This window comes from Sphaeramia orbicularis, chromosome 12, assembly GCF_902148855.1.
Source record: "Sphaeramia orbicularis chromosome 12, fSphaOr1.1, whole genome shotgun sequence".
NCBI classification, from domain to species: domain Eukaryota; kingdom Metazoa; phylum Chordata; class Actinopteri; order Kurtiformes; family Apogonidae; genus Sphaeramia; species Sphaeramia orbicularis.
This window is the reverse complement of record NC_043968.1, coordinates 43947333-43972210: the sequence shown is the minus strand read 5'-3', so window position 1 is coordinate 43972210 and position 24878 is coordinate 43947333. Positions and strand designations below refer to the sequence as shown.

Here is a 24878-nt window from a genome sequence, read left to right as displayed (position 1 = left end):
AAACAGAAGCGTGAAGCCCATCCCCATCACCCTCCTCTTCCTCCTCCTCCTCCTCTTCCTCCTGTATGTATTAGTGTACTGAGAGTCCGGGTCCAACCACCCGCAGAGAACCGGCGGACTTTATAAAGAGGGACTGAAGCCAGGGCGCACACATGACGCTGGAGCTCCACTCACGGACTAAACGCAGACCATGTCCCACAGAAAGGGCTGCCTGGGGCCGGATGATGTGGAGAATGTGCGCCGGAGACCAGCTGATCTGTCAGGTGAGGACAAACCACTCTGATCCACCACGTTTATCCGTGAACCGTCTTCAGAAAACTGCGCTTCTGTCTCCAAAACACATTTCTAAACTTTCAGCTTGAATTGCGTTTAGTGTTTACATGGTCTAGGTTTACCTGAGACTGTGTCTGAGGCACTTATTCAAATCACCTGCGAAGACGAAGCTCACAGTCATGTCAGGCTTTGTGTTTGACCACAGAGAAGACACAGTTTTAGAGGTTTTATTCAACACCGGTTTAAAAGTGGAAAAGCGCACCTTAAAAAATACAGGCTTTGTAATCAGAGACTGATTTCCCTAAATTCCAATCATCACAAATTTACAATTACACAACAGTTAATATTCATCCACCTTCTCACATCATGGTGTATTTTACTACTGTACTGTTGTAAGGGTTTGGGACTTTGGACTAACTTTATCTCCCTTCAGTTTGTAGTTGTTTTCAAAGTTAAACATAGTCATTTTGTTGGTTTGATTAACAAACTAATGTGGTTTGAAGGAAATATTTATCCATAGGTATCAGATACAGATCTGCATCAGTGACTTCCAGTAACCTCCAAACTGAACTAAATATTATCCTTTTTGAATAACTTTGATCAGAAATGTTGAGTTCCTGGGGCTCGTGGCAGAAGGATGACAGGCTATAATTTATACCCAGCATGGTCCTATTTTTATTTTCAAGCGTAGCAGAGTTAGCATATTTTTCTGATCTCTATGTGTTGCAATGCATTGAAAATGCATCATCTGTGCTAGACAGCAGTCGACTAAGTGGGGGCAGAGGGGACAGTCAGCATGACTCTCAGGAGGTTTTTGTTAGTCACACACATTTCCATGGGACAGACTGAGGCTGTTGGATATGCCTGTCAGGTACCTCCTCCTTACCTTTACCACTGGATCCCCCTCAGTCCATAATGTGAAGCTGTGGACTGAAGTGGAGGCTTGACCATTTTCTTACCTAAACATTTCAGACATGCATATGGACAATGAACATCATCCTCGGTTTCCACGGAGACAGTCCCAAAATGAAAGGCATCATCCAGAACTAGGTGCAGTGGAGACACCCTCTTCAGAAGCCTCTGCACCCCACGTCTACTCATACACACCCAAATGTTTCCTGTCTGTTAACAGAGGTGAGTGACACCTCATACATTCAATGTACCATAGACAAGCAAAACGCAGGAGTTATAAAACTGATGCATTATTATTCTTGTTATTTACAACATAAATAGACATACAGTCAAAAATGTTATTTCAAAATTAAAATTTTGTTCCTTTCATTGTCTCCAGATGTATGATACTTTTACTCTGTGTGGTGCATAACATCTGGTAATTTGTAACACTAATTATAACTTTTGTTTTTTTCTCATTTTAATTCATTTTCTGACACAGACAGGGTTGTCTGTAAACACATCTCACATACCATCTTTCCAGTCAATCATGCTTGTGATGGTGAACATGACTCTTAAGACATTCATTCATTTTACAAACCACTTAATCCTCTAGAAGATTACCCCCTTACCATCAACTGATGAAGGTGGGGTAGACCATGGATGCGTCACCAGTTCATCTCAGGGCTGACATATACAGACAAATAACCATTCACTCTCACATTCACACCAACAGGTGATCTACATTGACCAATTTACGCACACAGACAAGGGGAGAACATGCAAACTCCACACAGAAAGGCACAGTAACACATTCTGGGCAGAATTCCTAATCATAATTTGCAAAATGACATCTCTGTTTAACTATGAAAGCAACTCCAAATTGTTGGAAGATGAAGGTAGGCAAATGCCGTCATCCTTGTCATCTTCTGCTGATCCGGGTCACAGGGGCAGCAGCCTCAGCAGAGGAGCCCAGACAGCCCTGTCCCTAGCCCCTTCCACCAGCTCTTCCGGGAGAATCCTGAGGTGTTCCCAGGCCAGCCAAGAGATATAAGCCCTCCAGGGTGTCCTGGGTTGGCCCCAAGGTTTCCTCCTGGACAGACATGCCTGAAACCCCTCCCTAGGGAGGCGTCCAGGAGGCATCCTCACTAGATGCCCGAACCACCTCAACTGGCTCCTCTCAACGTGGAGGAGCAGTGGCTGTACTCTGAGTCCCTCCAGGATGTCCTAGCTCCTCACCCTATCTCTAAGGCTGAGCCCAGCCACCCTGCAGAGGAAACTCATTTCGGCCGCTTGTACCTGCGACCTCATTCTTTCAGTCATTACCCAGAGCTCATGACCATAGGTGAGGTTTGGAATGTAGATCAACCAATAAATCGAGAGCTTCACCTTTCAGCGTAGCTTCCCCTTCACCACAATGGGGGAATGGGCGTGGGAGGAGTTCGGTGAGGACATGGAGGAAGACTATCAATCGGCTCCAAAGAGATTCTGGCAAACCCTCCGGTGCCTTGGGGGGGACAGTGGCCACTCGCCCACACTGTGTACAGTGGGGATGGGAAGTAGCTGACATCAACTGAGGATATAGTTAGGCGGTGGAAAGAATACTTTGAGGAGCTCCTCAATCCCACCAACATGCATTCTGTGGAGGAAATGGAGCAGAGACCAGGAGATGAATGGACCAATCTCCGAGGCAGAAGTCACTCAGATAATGAAACTACTCTGCGGCAGCAGAGTCCCAGGGGTTGTTGAGATCTGCCCTGGGTATCTCAAGGCTCTGGATGTTGTAGGGCTGTCTTGGCAGACATGCCTCTGCAACATTGCATGGACATTGGGGGTGGTGCGTTTTGGAGTGGCAAACCGGGGTGGTTGTCCCCATCTTTAAGAAGGGGGACCAGAGGGTGTGTTCCAACGATAGGGGGCTCACACTTCTCAGCCTCCCCAGTAAGGTCTATCCCAGGGTACTGGAGAAGAGGGTATGGTCGATAGTTGAACCTCAGGTCGAGAAGGAGCATTGCAGTTTTCGCCCCCAGACGTGGAACCATGGACCAGCTCTTTACCCTTGCTAGAGTGCTGGAGGGGGCATGGGAGTTTGCCCATCCAGTCCACATGTGTTCTGTGGATTTGGAGAAGGCTTACGACCATATCCCCATGGGCATCCTGTGGGGGGTGCTACAGGAGTATGGGGTGGATGGTCCCTTTTTAGCAGCCATTCAGTCTCTGTACCGAAGTAGTGTGGGCCTGGTCCGTGTAGCCAGCAGTAAGTCAGACCTGTTCCCACTGAGGGTTGGACTTTGCAAAGGCTACCCTTTGTTCTGTTAATGACTTTTATGGACACAATGTCTAGGCGCAAATTCAGTGGTGTCAGGATCTCGTCTCTGTTTTTTGCGGATGATGTGGTCCTCTTAGCATCATCGAGCAGCGACCTCCAGCTCTTGCTGGGACATTCGCAGCCGAGTGTGAAGTGGCTGTGATGAAGATCAGCACCTCCAAGTCTGAGGCCATGGTCCTCAGTCGGAAAAGGGTAGAGTGCCCACTCTAGGTTGGGGAGGAAGTCCTACCTCAGGTGGAGGAGTTTAAGTATCTCGGGATCTTGTTCTTGAGTGAGGGCAGGATGGAGCGGGGGATCGACAGGTGGATCAAGGCGGTGTCCGCAGTGATTCGGACGTCGCCCCGATCTGTTGTGGTGAAGAGGGTTGGCAAATGTGTCAAGTACAGTACACATCAGTACAGTAGTAAAGTATGCCTTGATGTGAGGAGTAAGGTGAACATTAACTCTTATATAATTGTAAATGTGTGATGATCAGAATCCAGGGGAAAACACTCACTGACTGATTTAAAGCATATATATAAGAAGTCGCATTTCCCTTTAAAGCAGTGTCTTGTATTAAAAAAAGTCTTCTTGGTCATCAAACGCAAAGTTAGTTAAGGTTTAGCCCCACAGATGATTTTAACAATTGCTTTAGACACAAACCCAGATTTAATGTAAAGCAACAACGTCAACACAACACACAGACCTGCTGTGAGGTGACGGAGCTAACCACTGCGCCACCGTTCCACCCTTGACTCGAAAACATCCTTTACTAATCAGCAATGTGAGGTATTTTATACTGAGTACAATAACTTGTGACCCAGTAGTCTATTTACCCAGTAGTAAATAAAGCACCAGTTATGACCTCTGACAATAATTTTCTTCAGCAGTATGAGATTTTTGATATTTTCCGTCTAAAACCACCACTTCAGGTTCTGAAGTGGAGAAATCCTCCTACATATGTTTTATCTTGTCTTTCCATGTGGAAACTGTTCATACACTTGTGCTCTACTGTATCCAGGAGGACATGGGGTTTCACCGCGGTCTATGGCATCATGGTATGGTGATGAAGGCTGGCACGAAGCTACCACTAAGACCACAATCAGAGCTGAGAATGAGGTGGAGGCCCACAGGGAGGCCAACAACTATAAGGTGAGAAATTATCATGTCGGGGTGAATCATCGAAATGTACCGCGCAGTTTTTAACACACTGGAAAACCAAAGAATGTTTTCCATGGATTGTTTCTTCTTCTACTTTCTCAAAATGTGTTGCTCTCTCCATATTGTGAGAACATTATAAAAGTAAATGCATGTTAGTAATCCTGTTGATTCGTAATGAGGACAGTGAGGGGAAAGAATGATGCTCATAAAAGAAATATGCAAGTTAAAGGGAAGGTCAAGATAACACTGAGCTGCTTAACCTTCTTTATAAATTGATTCACAAGGTCCATTAACTCCTATCCGCTTTTAATGACCACACTTATCTCTGTTAATTCTATATATGTCATGTTACTGTTTTGTTTAGCACTGTTCATATTCTTTGTTGTGACATATTTTGATCTAAAACCTTGTCATGTATCTCAGTTTGGTTTCAGAAAGTGGAAAGGCAACGTAACAGAGAGGCCGATTGAAGGCAGATCAGAGATCATCAAAGAGCTGTACTCTGATCTGAGCACTGTTAAGCATCAAGAAGGTTTTTTCTATAGTACTATTCCTGTCCTCAAAATGTTTTATTGTTATGCCTCATTATACAAATCATAATGCAGTTGTTTGTCGGAATACAAAAACAATCAGATTATCCTTGTTTGAGAACAGATAAATCTGTTTTAGCAGTTATGTATACAAAACTCCTACTTAATCATTTTACTTTTTGTGATTACTAATAAAACCCCAAATGCAGGGTTCTTTAATAGACATTTTGTCTTCTGCTTTAGGCTCTCTGATCACTGTTGGAAATGTTGCTTATGTCTTTTTATTTGGATGGTGGATATCTTTATTCTACTTTCTCATTTGTCCTGTGATGTTTCTCACTGTCCTCGGTGCCGTTTATGGTATGTATTCTGTTAACATCTGTATCAACATACTGACTGACTTTCTCCTGTCAAATGAGGAGTTACATGCTTTTCTTACTGCTTTCAGGGAAACTTTGTTGGAAGATGGGGTGTTACTTTATTTGGCCATTTGGGAAATCAATCGAGAAGGTAAATGGATAGTGTGTCACATATTTTGTAATGGAACAGCAGTAAAAATGAAAAGTTGTGGAATGTTTTATGGGTGGTCCCGCTGTAAAATACTTAAAGTGTCATATCTGCTTTTTCAGGCCGGTGAAGTAGTGAGAAGACCTGTTGCAAAACCCCCAAGGTGTGAGGTAATTCCTGAAGAGAGGGACACCGACGACACCAAGGACGGTGTCAGGGACTCCTCACCCCTTTTGGTGTCTTCTCCCATCCCTGTCGAGATTCCAGTCACAGAACCCTCATCCAAAAAACCCTCAACATACTGGGTAAAAATGTCTCAGTGCTCCATGGTGATATTTAGGGATTCAGGGATTCAAACACCAAAGGAACTCTGGGATTTTTTTGGATTCTTTTTACATTGTTGGCCACAAGTTAGTATTCCACTAGGTTAGTGGGGCTGGCCAAGCAGTAACAGATGGACAGCCTTACTACATTTTTGTTTGCCCTTTTAGTAGTAGTAATTTATTTGTCCATTTAACAGAACATGATCTATACATACATACAATTCAGATCTCCATACCAAACGGGTGAAAAAGTGTAGGCTGAAGCAACAGCTTATTTATGCCTACCTTATTTACAACAAGGACAGTTGCAGAAACAAAACAAGATAACAGTAACCTTTCACAACTATTTATGGTAGAAAGATGAATGATACCTCCTTTTGCAGGGAATAATAGCACTTTTAGATGTGTGATTGAAAAAAATGTTTTAACCTAATTTTTTGGCTTAAAAATAGTAAAAAACCCTGAAAACCCCCAATGGACAGAAAATTAACATCTGTTTTTGACCACTGTATGAAACCTGCCTTAAAATGAGGTTCCAATTTTCATAAAACTGTAAAATCTTTACTGTAGGTCCTCTAGGGTCTCTGTTTTGCAAAGCAGTAAGCAGTTTGTATTTTTCCAATATATAAGGGCATAAAATAGCACGAGTTTTCCTAAGTGTTTTGGTAATGGATGGACAAGGGGGAATAATTTCAAGTTTGAATTGTTTATTCAGCATAATTATTAGTATGTACACTGCATATATGTCTACAAAGTCAAATACCTCAATAAACAAATACATTTTAACATATATTTATCTCAGTTTATTAGATATTTGTAACTACTGAAAAAAGAGTAGCAAAAGGTTTTTAAGTTGACCTTACAACTTATAAGTATAATGTAGGTCCAGTAGAAGAGGATCACAGTTATGCTTTGAATTGCACTGACGAACAAAGACTGCAAACATACATTTATGCTGAATATAATGCCATCAAAGTATTTTTAAAACATTTTTCTAAAACATAAAACTTGTGCTGGACACTAGAAGTAATATACTTTCAAAATATATAAGTCTTCAAATAATGATTTTGTATTTATCTTTTGATCTAGATGTTAACCTTCCCTCTCACACTGTAAGGCCCTGATCTTATATCACAAATTGAAATACTTAACATCCACACATGCTACTCATGCTAAACATCATGCTCACTTCCACTTCTTTTTTTTCTTAAGAAACTGAAAAATCACTAATCACCTTTAACTATAACCCACCTATTCACATCAGAAACAGATATAAAATTAACTGGGATGCAGAATCAATCAAATACCTAGGGGTAAACTTAACAAAGGATATCACAAAATTATTTGAATTAAATTATAACCCCTTAAATTCCCAGTTGAAATCTGATATTTCGCGTTGGAATGTTATCCCTTTCTTGAGCTTAAGCTCTAGGGTGGAGTCCATTAAAATGAATATTTTACCAAGACTGCTTTATCTTTTCCAAAATCTTCCAGTGTCAATACCAGCCAAACAATTCAATGAATGGGATGTGATGATATCCAGATATTTATGGCAGGGGAAAAAACCCAGGATTAGGTTTAAGACCCTACAACTAAGTAAAGAGAGTGGGGGTATGGGTCTCCCCTCCTTAAGAAAGTATTACATAGCAGCACAGTTGAGGCCATTGATTTGCTTGTGTACCCCTGCTTATTCTGCACGCTGGAAAGAAATTGAAAATGTGATGTTAGAAGGGATACCCATTGAAGCTGCTATTGCAGATAATGAACTTTTAAATAGACAGATGAGCATAGGCAGTCCTTGTTTAAATCTACTATTGAGAACTTGGCAGGAAATTATGAAAACTTGTAATTTAAATGAACCAATTAAACTACTGCGATGGTGTGCTTATGATACTGAATTTATTCCAAATAGATCTGATGGTAGATTTAAGACGTGGACTGCTAAAGGTCTAACAAATTATTACTCATTTACTAAGGAGGGGATATTCCATAGTTTTGAATTCTTAAAGAAAAGGCACAATCTTGAGCAAAAGGACTTCTATAGATATCTTCAAGTTAGAAACTATTTCAACCAGATTCTAAGACAAAATATAGGTAAAGTAGAAACTGGAATTCTGAAAATCCTTTTGTCAGTATCAGAATCCCCGTGTTCTAAGATAATATCTAAACTATATAAAAATATACTCAATTCTGAATCAGAAAATACCTGGTATATAAAAGAAAAGTGGGAAAAAGAGGGCAATTTGGTTATAACAGAGGATGCTTGGAAAAGAATATGTCTCATACAATGGACTTCAACCTGCTCGACTACTTGGTGCGAATTTTGTTGGAAAAATGTTGCTAGGTTTTTTATCACACCTTTACAAAAGGGACACGGGGGAGGGGCTTCCAGCTGTTGGAGACGATGTGGGATGGTCAACACCAATCATTACCATATTTTCTGGAGTTGCCCAGTCATCGTCCCTTACTGGCAGGAAATCCACAAACATATTAATAATATAATAGGAGTGAATATCCCTTTTACTTTTGATACAGTTTATATGGGAGATATTCAGTTTGACGGATGGAGAAATAACGATAAAAAGCTGGTCCAAATTCTCCTGGCTGGAAGTAAAAAAGTTATTATGAGAAATTGGCTCAAACCCCATCTACCCGCTATAGATGAATGGATCGATATTATCCATGAAATTTACATGATGGAACAGCTGTCGTATTCCCTTAGAGTCCAGAAAGAGAAATTTTACAAAATCTGGAGTAAATGGACTGAGTATGTCAAACCTATAAGACCAGACTTCTTTTGAATTTTTGGAAAAGGATCAGGAAACAGTGTCTTATTGATCTAGACATTTTTATTTTTTCTGTCTTTTGCCTATGACCTTTAACCTGAACCTTTTTTATTTCCTTATACTGCTACACAGGAATTTTGTCTTTGAAAAACCTTCCATTGTGAAAGCTTCCAATGTTTTTGTTGAAAATTGTTCTAACCAATATTTACCTAAAGGTCTAAAAAAAAAACATCTGAAAGAGCTACATCGAGAAATACTCAGATGATCTGTGACTGCTCATATGTAAATGTTATGGTATAAATATATGTGTGTATATATATATATATATAGATAGATAGATAGATAGATAGATAGATAGATAGATAGATAGATATGTGTGTGTGTATATATATATATATATATATATATATATATATATATATATATATATATATATATATATATATATATGTATATATATATATGTATGTATATATATGTATATATATATATGTATATATATATATGTATATATATGTATATATATGTATATATATATATGTATATATATATATGTGTATATATATATATGTATATATATGTGTATATATATATATGTATATATATATATGTATATATATATATATATATATATATATATATATATGTATATATATATGTGTGTGTATGAGGAAGAATGTAACAGATTGTGGCATTGCCATTTGTAAATGCTCTTTATAAATAAAAAATTAAAAAAAAAAAAAAAAAAGAAACTGAAAAATCACATTTAGAAATAGAACTGTATTTGCACGTTACATGACTCTGATTACTGACTGTATGGATATTGGTAGTTATTTTTCACCAAAAGTTGGCCTGGTTTGAGATTAAGGATGCTTGAACACAGGTTTTGGATTAGCTCATTAGGAGTATTTATTTAAAATGGATTTCAAATTGTAGAATTAGCTTAATTCCCATGAAAGTTATTTTACATATCTCTGGCTAACTCATAAATGTTAGGAAAATTTTAGAAAGTCAAGATTTTTCTTTCTAAAATAATACGATTACAAAATAATAGTGTTCTTCTGTCAAAGCCAGAGTTGAAAAAATTAATAAAATGATGCCTTAATATTGTGAAGAAAAAGTCCTGATATGATCAATATGGACAAAATGTTGCACTTTTGACGCTTTGCTAGACAATGTAATCTTCACGAAAATGCCATTATATTTAATGTTCACATCATCATTTTACTTCAAGTTTGTCTGGTGACCAAGTGTGTAAAATTTAGCTAAACTTAAGTGTGAGAAGAGGGGAAAGACACAAAGGCAAAGCAGTGCTCTTTGTCAGGACTTAAACCGCAGTCCTTGGTATGAACACAAAACCCTGTTTACCTTGGATCATGTGGATTTTCGATTGCTTTGGGTTGTAGGGTCTCTGGGTATTAATTGCATCGGTACTTGGATCTCATACAGTCGTGGAAAAAAATATTAGACCACCCCTTGTTTTCTTCAATTTCTTGTTCATTTTAATGCCTGCTACAACTAAAGGTACATTTGCTTGGACAAATATAATGATAACAACAAAAATAGCTCATAAGAGTTTAATTTCAGAGCTGATATCTATCCATTTTCCATGTTTTCTTGATAATAACCAAAATCACTTCAGCTCTTACATCAATAGCTATGGCATTGTACTGACAAAAACAGTGCTTTTAGGCATTCTATGTTTTCTTTTCTGTCGGTTTTGGTCACATGATACACACAGGAGTTAGTACTTGATTGCATAACCATTGTTTTTGATGACTTTTGATGGTCTAATAATTTTTTCCACGATTGTATTTCCCTTCCGGTCTAGTTGTCTTTGTTTTCAGTGGTTTAATCCTAATGCCTGTGTGATTTCTACAGTGTCGCCTCAGTACTTATGTGTGGCTGTTACTGGGTTTCCCTGTCCTGGTTGTGGTCCACTGTGTTGCCTGTGTGGTCTCCTGGTTGCCGGTCTTCACCATCCCTGTAGCCAAGATGAACGCTCGCACAATAACCAGTGTCCTGCTCATGGCACCAGAAGACATCCAGATACACAAACTGGAAAGAGTAGGTGTCCAACAGAAATTATCCTTGTTTGTTGGTGTTGCAGCAAAGCATGTGTGCAGTCTTCATGTTTTTCAATAAACCAGCCAGAACTTTTTATTCGTAGACGTTTTATGTCCTTCTGATTAGCAATGGTGATGTGTTCACTTTTCTGCAGTTTCCATTTGATGTGAAAAACATCAGCTGTTTCTATAAATTATTATTATAGAATACTATAAAATGAATATGACTGAATTACAAAAGTCCCTCAAAGCAAGTTAAGACATTTTTCACATAGACTTTTACATTAATTTATTGATGGAGAACTATTTTAATTATTCATTTATTTCGAGCAATTGAGTAAGCATATTACAACACAAATGACCCACATACAACAGTATTTGATAATGCAAATACATTCAACAGAATACATGCAAGTTCAATATTTCAAATTCATTCATTTACACTCGAAAAGGAGTGGGCAGAAGAAAACTTTCTGAATCCCACCCCTGCTATTATTATTACCATTATTATGAGCAACTGCTGCATTGACTATGGACATGTGACAGATCAACATTTCAAGACAAAATGCATCACAAAATGTCTCAAAATCAAATCCACATGTGAGGTAACTGCATCAGCTTGGCCAGCAGGTCCAAGTAGAGTTTAGAAGGAATATTTAATATGTGTTAGCTGGCCCATTAAATCTGTTAAATGGTTGTTTATATATTTCATAACTAAAATATGGTGTGTTTTTATCTCATGTTCTCTTTTGCAGACACTGATGTGTGAGGCCAAAGTCATCTTATACTGTAATCAAGCTGTGAACTGGTATTACTACAAATATGCTGTCCAAGGAATCAACATTTTCGCTCTCAGTATCCTTTTAAGATTGTATGAGTGAAACTGAAAGACTTTCACAGAAACAAAAGGAGCTCATTCAATGTAATATACCATACACCGTCACAACAGTGTCTGATGTTCGTCCTCTACTGTGACTGTATTTATTTCACTTCCATTCAAATATGAACCATTGTTTTTGTACGTCAGATCTGCTTGCTCTGCTTTGCTATGGCTCGTTCCATTGACAACAGTGGCCAGAGGGATCCTTCCTTCCATCACTCATGTTCTCATGAACACAACACCTCAGGAAATACCTTGGGAAAATTCAGATTTGTCACAAATGTTTCACTGGAGTCAAGAATGAACTATTTAAATTTTTGGCCATAACTCAGGAATTGTTTCACTAATTATGGCAACTATGTCATACAAATTGTGCAACTGAAAAAAAGTGAATTGAGGATCAATATAGTTCATCTGTATCATGTAATGGGATCAAATGAAAAACAGAAGGTCTGCTTCACTGCTGTAATGTTCTGCTAAATTATTTTCCAGCTATTATTTGTTGATTTGACCAGCAGCCAAAGGTCACCCTCTTCACTTCCTCTCCATGAGTGATAACCAGGGCTGGGGTCCTCCTGTTCCTCTGGTGGTCCACCACAAACTGACTGGTTTTGTGAGATTGAATTTCAGGTGATTGTTGATTCAGCCCTTCGTAAAAAATAGTCACTGAGAATTATTGAGTGAAATCATTCATGTCAGTATAGTGATAACTTCCATTACTTTAGAAGTCTTCAGTATATATATATTGTGTGAATCTAGACGGACATGAGTGTAATGTTTTTTTTCAACCAAAATATGTCTTCGTTGTCCATCTGTTTGTTGTCCTTAAGTCAGTGTTCCTTCCAGACCTGCTTCCTCTGGTGTTAGCCAGCCTAGTTATTGGTTATACTGACAAGGACCACAATTATTTCAGCTCAGAGACTAAGTTTGCCACAGCCATCACTTCCATCATCCCTCTATCCTACTTTATTGGAATGGGTATAGCCAGGTAAAGTGTTTGCTTTTGGTCTGTATATTAATAGTAGTAAAGCTATAAAATTGCAGTGCTGTTTGTTGTGAATATGTGTAGTTTGCCACAAAAAGATGCTGATGATTTCATTGTAATTGTATATTGAACCTAAATCATCTTTGACTTCATATTAAGTACTTTCTTTACTGTATGCTCACAATAACTGCATTTTCCCATAGTATTTCTGCACAGAGTAACTTTGCCGTTGGAGCAGTGGTGAATGCCACTTTTGGCTCCATCACAGAGATTACATTCTACATCACAGCACTGCTGCAGGGACAACGGGCTGTCACCAAATGTTATGAGGAGATTGTCAAAGCTGCTCTCACAGGGACCTTGCTGGGGTGTATCCTGTTTATACCTGTGCGTGTCCTCCATGTGATGTTTTGGTTTTCTCCTGTCATGTCTGCTTTACTGACATTTGCGATTAAGATGCTCCTGTTGAAGCTCTCACCTCTCTTCACTGTGCAGGGTATTTGTATGATCATTGGAGGCATTAAGCACAGGGAGCAGCGATTTAACAGTCGCTCAGCTGGAGTGAGCTCAGCCCTGCTCTTCATATCTATAGGAGGTATATACAGCTACATACTGTATGCTACACAGTGCACCTTCATAAAACTGAACTTGTGTTGTAAAACTGTCCTCAGGTGTTTTTGCCCCCACCCTCTTCTCAAAGGCCTTTGGTAATCTGGTGTGTGATAGCTGCACCAACATCCCAGGCAATGCCAGTGTATCCTTCACCTGCAAGGACTGCCACTACGACATGGTAGGCAGCATCAAGTCTCTTTGTATGACTGTTTATGTCAAGTAGTATTCTGACTTATGATGCGCACTTCTCATATTCACCTGGTAAAGGGACAAAGTTTATCTGTAATTTTGCAGAAATCTAAAGTTAACAGGCAGACTACAATATAGGATTTGTGATATCTCAAAAACCTTCCAGCATACTACACTCTAGTCTGCTACAAAATTCTTTTGATATCAAAAATCCTGTCAATGACCACAATGTACCATCTCAAGTGTACAAGTTTAACTTACACTTGTGAGGTGAAAAGCCATAGGCTACCAATGCGCAAATATTGAACACTGACTTTAACAGAGGGAGGAAAACTCTAGTGCCCAGCAGATACATTTTTGGAAATTAACAACATTTATGTATTTAGAGACTCAAAATTTCTCGGTGAACATTTTTTAAGTTTGCTGAAAAAAACATATTATGGCGTTCATATTATTTGTAATGTTATTCAGTGCACACATATTTTCATTATGTCCAAAGCTTTTTTAATTTTGCACCTCTTTCCTTTGTTTTAACAGAGTGAAAGTGACCCGCAATTGATAATGTCCCATATTGAGTAAGTACAGGTGCCTCACATGTAACATTTAGTTTAAGATTTCTGCTGTGTAATGCTGTCTTTAAATCTGCAGGAGCTTAAATCACTAGGTAAAACTCCAGAATTTGAAAATGCACACCTTCCTTCTGCAGAACAGTAAATATAGATAGATGACCTGACACCTTTTCATGCTGTAAGGGTAAAGTGGTGCCACATTTCCAAGCTTCCATGTTGAAACACGTCGTAGAGCTGCATACAAGTCGTGTCTGACTAAATCTGATCAGTAATTACACCTGTCAGTTGTGTATTCAACCGTCCTACCTTTCTGAAAATGAATGTTAGCTAAAGTCTGTCAGAGACTAGATTTTCTACGCTGTTAAGAAATAGATGCAGAAGTCTTGTATGCTCTCAGGCCAAATGAATTACAATATGCTGAAAGGGAATTCAGTGACACTAAAAACTATCAAGGAGTTTTAATTGTTTTTTTTTATTTTTTTTTTATAGACCATTGGTGTACACCATTTCCGTGCTCCTGTCTGGTGCCTATCTGATTGGGCTCATTTTCACACTGAAGACACACTCCCACATCTATGATATCCATATCAGTGATGGCCATGGTGGCAATGTACACGGTCAGTACATACAAGAGGGTGCCAGCACCCACCACCCCACTGGTGAGGTCACCTCTGGCCATCTACTTGGTGCCAGTATTAATGCCAGCATTGTTGCCACCAGCCAAATTGCAACAGGTGTGTGTGTGGTATGCATGCAGTGTTTGCAATATTGTGAAGACGGAACAAGAAAAGTCCAGCACTGACTGCCTGTTGCCTGAATTATTAACATGTATGTGCATGTGAGTCACAGGAGAGCCAGTCGCTTGCAGTGGGAGGTAAATGTGTGCATGTCACAACCTAAGCATGTGGGGGTGAAGAATACACAAGTAGTTTGATGGGAAGTGTAGGCTTTGATCGTGATGGATATGGGAAGTGAGCCTTTCCCCAGCTACTGAGGTATGTAAGTCAAAGAATGAGACTGTGCCCTGTTGTAGGCTCATGGTGTGTTCGTCATCAGCAGGTGACCATGTAGTACACTGGTCCAGATGGAGGGCTCTGGCAGTGCTAATAGTGGCCACAGCGCTGATGGCCTGCTGTGCTGATCTCAGCACTGACAACATTGAGCCCATGTTGACCCATTCTGCCATCTCCCAGGTATTTAAAACACATATTAGTTGTTTAAGGTTAAGATCCTTTGTTGATCATCATCACCATACTAGGATCCTTCTCTGAATTATGAATGTTTTCTATTTTTTTCACAATTCAGTGCTGGGTCGGTGGGAAAAAAAAGATCTTTCTCTTCACCTTCATTTTTTCTTTTATCATTTACTAAAACTTTCCACATCCATCAACTTCAGCAGAATCATTTCAGTGATGATTCTGCTCTTATGTTCATTTTTTGCAAGTAGATCCATTCAGGATCACTAGAATCTGATGTTATTTTACCTTTAAAAAAGATAAGCCATTAAAACAGAATTGAGCACAAAGGCTTGTAGTGTGAACATAACCATGTTGCAAACCACTGGTTCGTGCTTTTGTAATGCGTCTGTCTCTATATTTTTCTTTGATGAGTGGTTGTCTTCCATCTTGTAGTACTTCATTGGTGTCACACTGATAGCCATGGTGCCTGAGCTTCCAGAGATTGTCAATGGCATCCAGTTTGCATTGCAGAACAATATTAGCCTAAGGTATGAACTCACTCTCTGCAGTTTTAGTATCACTATTAATGTTTACACTTGATACAGCATGAGTTAACCTTCAGTCTTCTGCAGCCTTGAAGTGGGCAGCTGTATTGCAGTGCAGGTCTGCATGATTCAGATTCCAGTACTCATCGTCTTCAATGCCTTCTATGTAAGTTATGTACTTTTATCCCCTTTTTTGTAAGCTTGTTTTTAGCAATGAAATTATTTCCATTGTTTTTGTCCAGGATGTTGGATTTGTACTTGTCTTCAGTGATATTCATCTGTGGGCCAGCATTTTCAGTGTCATTTTGGTCAACTACATTTTCATGGATGGAAAATGTGATTATTTTCAAGGTAAGTTAAAATGGATGTAATATAAATTAGTCTTAAATATTAAACCTCACAAACTTAGAGGATGTGTCTTGTCTGTTTCCTGGTTTCAGACTCTGGCTCTTAAACTATCAAACTCACAAGTAGGTTATACCAAATTGTTTTTTTGCAGGTACTGCTCTAGTGGTGGTCTACCTCATCCTTCTGGCTCTTTACTTCTTTGCCCCATCTCCACGCTCCTGTTGGTAGTAAAGAAATCATGATACAACAAAAAAGTGAACAAAAGTCGCTAATTCTATATGGATGGCTTTCATCAGTAGAACAAAAACTGGAAATTGAATCGGTCTGTTGTCTGTAAATATGATATATGATGGGTTTTGTGTGCATAAATTTAGTTTCATAGTCATGTCCATGGATTAAAAAATGTAAAAAAAAAAAAAAAAAAAATCCCTAAAGAAAAACAGAATCTGTATTTTGTGACAGGTTTATTTGCCTTTATATTTAAATGTACATTTTTGCTGTTCTTTTTGGCTGTAAATCACTGTGATGTCTGTTTATATGAAACATAATAAATGCATCAATTTAAGAAAGTTGTCATCAAAATAAGACCTTTATAACAACAAATACTAATTTTCTAACAAAAAATGAAGAAAACAGGGCAAGAGGGATGCAATCTCTGCATGCAGATAGAAGACCCATCGATTGCAATGGTCTTTACACAGCATTTTGTTAATTCTCACATTAGATACAAATATAATACAAATGGCATTCACTCAGTAAGGTAATATAGTCATTTGTGAATTAAGTTTGCAACTCTGTTAACAAATTGAATTGTCTGAAAATTAGCACCAATATTGGAGATGAAAATTAAAGGAATAGATAGAAAAAGGTGATTGCTGTAGGATTGAAATGTCTAGAGTTGTGGAACTGATCTGATTTGAAACCATATCTCTCTATGTTATATGAGGACTACAACTATGTACTTTAATAAAAATGATAATGTAAGATGCCAAATTTTATTGTCTTCATAAAATGCATTAGCTTATGAAGCCAGGAGCACCAAAGGTAAATGAAAACACATGTACACCAAGTTTATTTTAACTGATTTTCCTGAAAATGTAAAATGTGTAAAACAAACTGATGAAATGATTTATGGTCAAATTGAAACCTGACTTGTCACTCTGACAGTATTGGACTGAAGTTTATGAAACAGATTCATGTAAATCTCAGAGGCTAAGAAAACGGTTAATTCTTCAAGTAAATTCATGATCTACAAATACGTACCAGTCAGTCAGTATACATTTAAGTTTCATACAGATTTATACATTTGAGTTACATTTTTCATCCGTTCTCCTGTTCACCTTCCCTGCATAGGGCAATTCTTCTGTAGATTAAAAATAGGTTATTTTAAAATGTTGAGTTTGAATTTTTCATTGGTGCTGCATGTTGATATTTAGGCGCCCATTAAGTTCTAACATGTAGCTTATAAAAACTGGAAATTTCCTGGGTAAAAATGGGAACATTAAGCATGAATATATTGTACATTTCATGCAGTCCAAATCTGTAAATAGAAAAAATAAAAAGCATCCTAATTGTGTTATACATCATGCTCTGGATTTAGTTAAGCAGAGGAAAGAGGGGAACAGGGAGCTATGTACAGAACACTTTATTGACAGAGCTCAAACACAACTTTCACACAAAGCCTACTCTACAACATTGTTGTGGTCACCTTTTAAAACCATCACAAAGCAAAGATTTGATGATGTAGGTATAAGAAGCAGGTAGGAACACCATGCACCAAGGATGTGTTCATGTGGAACAGAAATAAAGGGGTATGGTAAAGAAGTGCATGCAGAAACATCAGGAAAACATCAAAGTACTGAGTCCCATTACCAATATAAATCTCATAGAACCTCCATCTAACCTCATAATCTCACTTTGGTCAAGGTGGAAGATTATTTGGCATAAATTATAATTAATTAAAGGAGCTGTTACGCATTATCTTGGCACACTGAAAATGTGCTAATCAGATTATCTCAAAGACTCAAACTTCAGCATCCTGCCCTAAAGCCTGCTCATTCCTGCTATTTAAGATGTCTGCATCCTTGAAACAGGATGCAGATTTTCATTTATGGCCACCACCATTTTCAGTGATTATAGGCAAAAGCTGAATTGTTAAAAGTGGATAAACTGTTTATCTGAAAGCTGTTTTTACATAAACCCTTTTTGAACATACAGAGATCTTTATACTGCCTATGTTTGTGAAATTTCAACCTCCTTATGGGTCTGAAAAAGGCACTGCAGTATAAACATTTGTACAAGCTTGCTACTAAAGCTTCTCCTTGTGCATAACAATTTCAACGTCAACAGAGAGGGAGTAAAAGTCTGAATAGAATTAAGTCTTTATTCAAATAAAATCATTTAAATTAATTTTAAAGAGCACCAGATTCACAGTGATGTGTTGCATGGTTACAGATGAGAATAGTAAACAGGATGGAAATTAAATTACTTTTGTCTTGAAGATACCCACCTTCAACTGACCTTTTTTTTGCAGATGACTCTGTAACACAACGTTCAATATAATGTACAAGAAATACAAGGGCTCAGATAAAGGAAAACCAGCTTTGAATTTTCTTTAGACAATAATAGAGCATGTTTATCCTGTGTGTTATAGCCATTTCACAACAAATACAATATTTGTCTTGATTATTTCCCAAGCCTTTTTGATTTCTTCAGACCATGTCAGTGTTTTAAGGTGAGGATGCAATACAGCAGTGAATACACAATTTCAATTGAGAACTGAAATGAAAATCAGTAATAAACCACTTCAGTCAGGGTTTAAGCTGCTGGAACATTATTTTTAAGATGAAGTTATAAAAAAAAAAAAAAAAAAAAAAAAAAAATACATTCACAAATCTGAAACAGAATGTTTTGAGAAGCTGTCATCAGTCATACAGTCATTTGTAGTGAAATGACAACAAATTTTAAAAAGCACCACCAGACCACCAGCTTTGAGACTGAAGCTATTAGAGAACTCATTACCTTTAGGATTTATTTAAAAAGTAAACAGCTATAAATATGAAAGACAAAGTGTGCAAATAGCTGTATCAGGTGAAGAGAATACCCCAGGAAAATAGATTTAGTCTTTCCAAATAAATACACATGCATTCTTTGTTGTGGGGTTCTTTAAAAACTGCTCAAAAATGTGTGGGAAAAAATGATGGCATTGTTTTGGAAATGCCGCATCATTTGGTGTCAGAAGTGGGAAGTGGGATGGGCTAGTCAGAAGAAGGTGGCTCACCTTCCAAGGACGTGAACAAATCTTCGCTCCCAACGGGTACAGCAGGAGACTGAGACTGTTGCAGGTGATGCTGAGCTGGCGTGGGTTACCAAAAAATAATTCTCATTAGAGGAGGACGAGTCCCAACCCCAGCCTGTCCAAGTCTTTCAGGTGCATCAGGAGGTCAAGTGTTGTCCCAAATGAGAGACTTCCTGACAGCCCAATAGGGGAAAGAGAAAGGCTCGCTGGAGGAGCTATGGTGCCTGAGGGCAGAAGCCCATCTCAAGCACTTTGACGAAGACCTCAGGGAAAACTTTCAGCCAGTGTTATTTGTTACAGGAGTAGGTAACAGTGAATTTGAGTGTGAGTTTTTTGTTGAATGGAGTTATGGCAAAACTCTAAATTGAAAATAAAAAACTGTTTGTTTTTTTTCTGCCTTTTTGTTGTATTTTTGTAAATATTTTCCTTGGACACTTGTTTGCACTGGGAAGCATGCTAAATAAATCATCATCACCACAGCTTCACAACAATGCCATCATTCCCCCCCCCCCCACACACACATTTGGGCAGTTTTTAAAAGAACCCTCCAATCCCTTTGCACAGAATTCATAAAAGTCCTACACAAGGCTGATTTAAAAAGGAGGGGACTGTCTTTGACACATGACATGATAAAAATAAAGTATTTCCCGTTGTCACAGTTCGAAGGATGAGAAGCAGAATTTCTACTTAGCTTGACACAAAGGCATCGTGTAAGGAACAAAGGTGGCAGGGGAGCTGAGTAAAATCCATTCCGCATTTATTTTCATTGTAATCATCATCACTGTAACGGCGAAAAATGAGAACAAAAACAACCAAAAAAGGCATCCCATTGTTTTTGGTTTTAAGGCGGGCTACGTTAGGCAGGGGAGAGGGAGAGGGTATTTTCCCGAGACTTTTGTTGTGAATTAATTTCTGTGCTCTGTCAGACCCCGTCACCTCCCATTCCAGCCCAGATCATCCCTTTCAATCATTCGTCTGTCCTCCTTTGTGCAGCCTACTTCAAGCGTTCAATGAGTTCCTGTGTGAGGCCCAGGTTGAGCAGCTGCATGGCAGGGAGTGAAGTCAGGTGGGGAAAAGCTTTGAGGAGCTTCTCCCAGCACAGCTCAAGCAGACTGGGCACTGCCAGCCAGATCTTAAATAGAGAGCCAGTTCTCTTGTTCTCATGGATGTTCACCACTCCACCATGGATATACATACAGCCAGCCTGAGGACAGAGCAGACATCTACATCATCATCAATACGTTTACTTCAAAATTAAAAGGGGACTTTAGGCTCTAATCTTCAATCAGCCCTGAGATTTATTTGCCATTTCCAGCAATTCAAAACTCATGTAAAAAATACAAATACTACAAAAGCATTTTAGATTCTCAAACAGAGATAGGAAATGAACTAAAAGGTTGCATTATACTAACTGGGGTGACAGCAGCACAGTGGAAGTAGGCAGGTTCTGGCATCACTGCTGGTAATTTACTCCACTGGAAAGTCTGCAGGTTGATCTTCCACAGATCTGCTAATATTAATTCCCCATTGTAGCCTCCACAGATAAATACATCTGCAACAAACAAATAACTGTTACAGACATGCAGTTGTATGCAATTAAATAAACAAAATTATGACAAATAGGGTTATATGTATGATGATGTGATAAAAAAAACATCAGAAATACAATAAGTCCATGCAATGCAGATGCATGAGTCTGATCAAGTAAAAAAAGAAACTCACCGTTTCGTATTTGCACACAGCTATGACATCTCCTAGGAGCAGGATACCCTGACAAAGTCACAGACATATTAGATGGGCTTATGTAGGAAGAAACACAGCTTCCGTAGATAATACAGTGTAGTACACACCTATTTTTTCATGAGGTTTAGTTGTGATCTCCTCCCAGGAATTGGTCTCAAGATTGTAAGCATGTACCTGTTAAAATAAAATCACAGACATTACATGACCAGTGAGCTTCAATGAGAATTAAAGAAAAACTTGAGAGAGATTTCATTACCCTCACAGCATAATTGCCTAAGTCATATTTTTTCAGGACATAGCCAGTGATGAAGAATGAAGCAGCAGTGTTAGGAGAGTCAACCTATGCAGATGTCACAATTTGGCCAAAAATATGACTTGGACAATTATGCTATGAGGCTAATGATTTGCTCAAGTCTGTAGGAACTAAGAGAAAACTAATGTAAGCAATATTCTAAAATAAGTAACTGAGGGTTAAAGTACAATAATGAATCTATTCAAAATTCTAAGTAGTTGTGCTGTACTGAAAAAGCAATATTTAAACACACATTGTGCATTTTTTGCTGCTAGGGGTCTCTCAGTTAATAACAAACCATGTCAACTGCCATTTCACTAGGAGGTAAAATAGCTTAAAACATATACTCACGTTACATCAATTTGTTCTAGTGAAACAGGCACAAGTAACATTTAATGTTAATGTTCCTTTGATATAAGGGATATGACACACTGATGGGCAACCATATATAATACAGCTACAGTGAATAAATTCTATATTAAACATTTTATATAAATGTAGGTAAAAAGTAAAATGTACATATATAATACCTATAACTTAAACATAACAAAGCTACATACTGTGGGTTTAATGCAAATTTACAAATGTTTATAATATTTACAATATTTATCACAAAGACTCAATCTTTGTCATAAGTTACATGCATATTAGTAGCATTACCTTGTCCAGAGGGTAAGATGTCCAGGAGGTTCCTCCTCCTAGAATGTAGATCCTCTGTCCATCATGTGCTATTTCATGCCTGTACCTGTGACACATACAGGACATATATCCCTTTTATATAAAACAGGGAGTAGACAATGCAGTTTCACTATATACTAAAACAGTATAAATTAGATGGTAATACATAACTAATGCAAAAATACCCATAATCATTTTTTCTAATTGATAAGATGTTAGTATAATACTTTCAGATATCACAGATCTTACCTTTCCTCAGGCAGATCATCAGGAGGGTTGTTAGGTTTGAGGTGGATCCATTCCCGGGTGGTCAGGTCCAGCCTGTGCAGGTCTGTGCTGTAAATGTACCCTGTTGTCCCTCCAAACACATACAGGAACCCGTTTATAATAACCATTGCCTAGAGGAAGAAAGCCAGGAAAAGACAGCCTAATAAAGTGATTGTACTAAAGAAGTCATATCTGAACAGTAAAACAAAAATTGAAAAACATGTTCAGAATTCATTACAGACAAAACCATAGAAATCATTATAATTATTTTATTCTTAAGCAGTTCTTCATTTGATTGCAATTCTTTCAAAAACGAACTGGTTTCTGAGGCTACCTGTCCATAGATTCTATTGGGTTTCTTTCCCCGACAGTTGAGTAGTGACCAGCGTTTGTATTTTACATTACAAACATGAACATCGTTGCCATTGTTTTCACCAAAGGGGATCCCAGTCCCGCCAAACACCAGGAGGTTGTTGCCGTGCAAAACAGCTGAAAGAAAACAACATAAAATTAAAGTTTCATGTACTTTTATTAGAAAAAAAAAACAAGAGAGCAGCAATTTGTGTAAAAAAAATACTGAATGCACTGATTACAGACAATAAATATGTTAATAATACTATGAAACATTCCCATCTATTTCTAACTTCTTATCATGTTATCATTGTACTGTGAAATAATGTCCTGAGAGACTTCTACCTGACATTGATGCCAGCTCTGTGGGCATGTAGCCCTCTGTTCGAATCTGCTGCCAGCAGCCTGTGGCAAAATGGTACCTCCAAAGCTCTCTGAACAGTGGATAGTCTTCATTTTCTGAGCCTCCTGACTCATCATAGTCAGGATTGTACCCTCCAAAAACATAGAGGTTTGTATTGTCAGCAACACAGCGATGCCCACTACGGGCTGGAGGTGTACGATGACCTGGAAAGGTGGAGACATCATTAACATTATGAACAGCCATGCACAAACAAGCTGCTGATATAGGCAGTTGATGCAGACCATAGAAAAGAAATAGACTGATGACGAATGTGAAAACATTATTTAAAGATTGAGTCAACATTCACATACTGTATATCTAACTGTTAATGTAGCAGCTAATTCTGCAGAGCTCAGTTTTAGGCTCAGGCTGCAGTATACTGTAGTATCAAGGATGCAGAGCTCAGTGTTGTTGAATGGCAGCCAAACGAAGGTCAAAATGTGTATATATGTACTGTCTCAACACTAAAGCAGGTAGAGAATGATGTCAGCAGCCATATTATGACAAAATCAGCCTTCCCTGTTTGATGTACTAAGAATAGCACCGAGGTTCATCTAGTTCATAATAACAGCAGATTGTAATAACTAGCAGACCTATGTTCACCCTTCCATCACTACAATATGCTAATAGTTACTGTCTTCACAAGCTGGCGTTTTAACATGCACAATAGGCTGTGATAATGGCTCACAGAGAATTACTTAGATCTGAAACATATGATCACAAAACAGTTGTGGTTATTCTGATTAATGATACACCGTCTGCCATCAAAGTCACTGAGGATTTCTCCATAGCTACATTAAACTTATACCATGCCTTTTCTTGGTCTATCATCTATATATAGCTGCATGGCTTAAATGTGACTGGCCTTGGCAAGTGTAAATGATTTTTCGACTACATGACAAATTGTGAAACCTACGTTTTATGCAAATATCAGGTATCAGTGTCTGTGTCCAGAGTTGAGTGAAATGTAGGTGAAGCCTTACTCCAGTCTGATGTACTATGTCTGTGGATCATAATGTGAGTGTCTGAATATGTTAAACACCTGAGTATTATTTTAGCTGACAGCTTTGCAAGCCCAAATGAGACATAGCTCTTGTACCTACACGCTTGAAAGAATGCAGTTGTAGCTCTTTAAAACAAAGCTTTAAATTGGAAACGGTGTGTTTAGTGGTGAGTAAACCTTGCACCGGTCATATGAGATACTGAAACGCTCAACATGATGCTCAAACGTTTCAAGATGTCAATAAACAGATAGAGCAGTTGCTAGCTTAAGCGCAAGGTTTAGCAATGTCACTAAAGAGGAATACACCTGGACCTGTCACATTACAAGCCCCTTAAAGTGTGTGTTGCAGCTGATCTCAGCGAAACACTGTTTATTCTAGTACATGCAATATGTCAAGGTTCAGTAATGAGCGATCCTTAGTACGTCCTGCTAATGTTTTTGACAAACCTGCTAACGTTTCACCGTGCGGCGGCCTGCCTGTCAGCTTTTCGAATGTATTCAGCTGGTCTGGACTGCGAGCACCTTCAGCGGCCGACATGTCGTCCCCGTTACAATCCAATCCTTAACAATGTCACATAAAACAAGAATAAAATCTGCTAAAGTGCTGATAAAACATTATAGATCATTACACAGCTGTGTCAGTTTGAGGCCATTCACAAATTTTCCCCCCGGCTGTAAGGCTCGACGAATCA

General features: G+C 38.4%; 2 protein-coding genes across 4 annotated transcripts; one reads left to right on the top strand and one right to left on the bottom strand.

Moving 5' to 3' along the window:
• Positions 1 to 99: 99 nt before the first annotated feature.
• On the top strand, positions 100 to 19820 carry cax1 (cation/H+ exchanger protein 1). Of its 3 annotated transcripts, none has more exons than XM_030149093.1 (20): positions 100 to 263; positions 1246 to 1407; positions 4494 to 4624; positions 5057 to 5165; positions 5407 to 5523; positions 5612 to 5673; positions 5793 to 5975; positions 10661 to 10846; positions 11601 to 11700; positions 12572 to 12713; positions 12914 to 13097; positions 13206 to 13305; positions 13382 to 13500; positions 14049 to 14086; positions 14570 to 14697; positions 15140 to 15273; positions 15712 to 15806; positions 15891 to 15969; positions 16046 to 16154; positions 16303 to 19820. In XM_030149093.1, the coding sequence occupies exons 1-20, from the start codon at positions 191 to 193 to the stop codon at positions 16377 to 16379; spliced, it is 2328 nt and encodes a 775-aa protein (XP_030004953.1). In that variant the 5' UTR covers positions 100 to 190; the 3' UTR covers positions 16380 to 19820. The 3 variants fall into 3 exon arrangements, 2 of the variants coding, with proteins under 2 accessions (XP_030004953.1, XP_030004952.1); XM_030149092.1 differs by having other exon boundaries at positions 15137 to 15273; XR_003936802.1 differs by lacking the exons at positions 15891 to 15969; positions 16046 to 16154; positions 16303 to 19820 and having other exon boundaries at positions 15114 to 15273.
• Positions 18521 to 24878, bottom strand: klhdc10 (kelch domain containing 10). The gene is made up of 9 exons (XM_030149094.1): positions 24634 to 24878; positions 23126 to 23347; positions 22764 to 22918; positions 22412 to 22560; positions 22145 to 22229; positions 21300 to 21366; positions 21172 to 21219; positions 20862 to 21001; positions 18521 to 20653 (listed from the first exon to the last, which is right to left on the bottom strand). Exons 1-9 carry the CDS (start codon positions 24722 to 24724, stop codon positions 20444 to 20446), a joined length of 1167 nt encoding a protein of 388 aa, XP_030004954.1. The 5' UTR covers positions 24725 to 24878; the 3' UTR covers positions 18521 to 20443.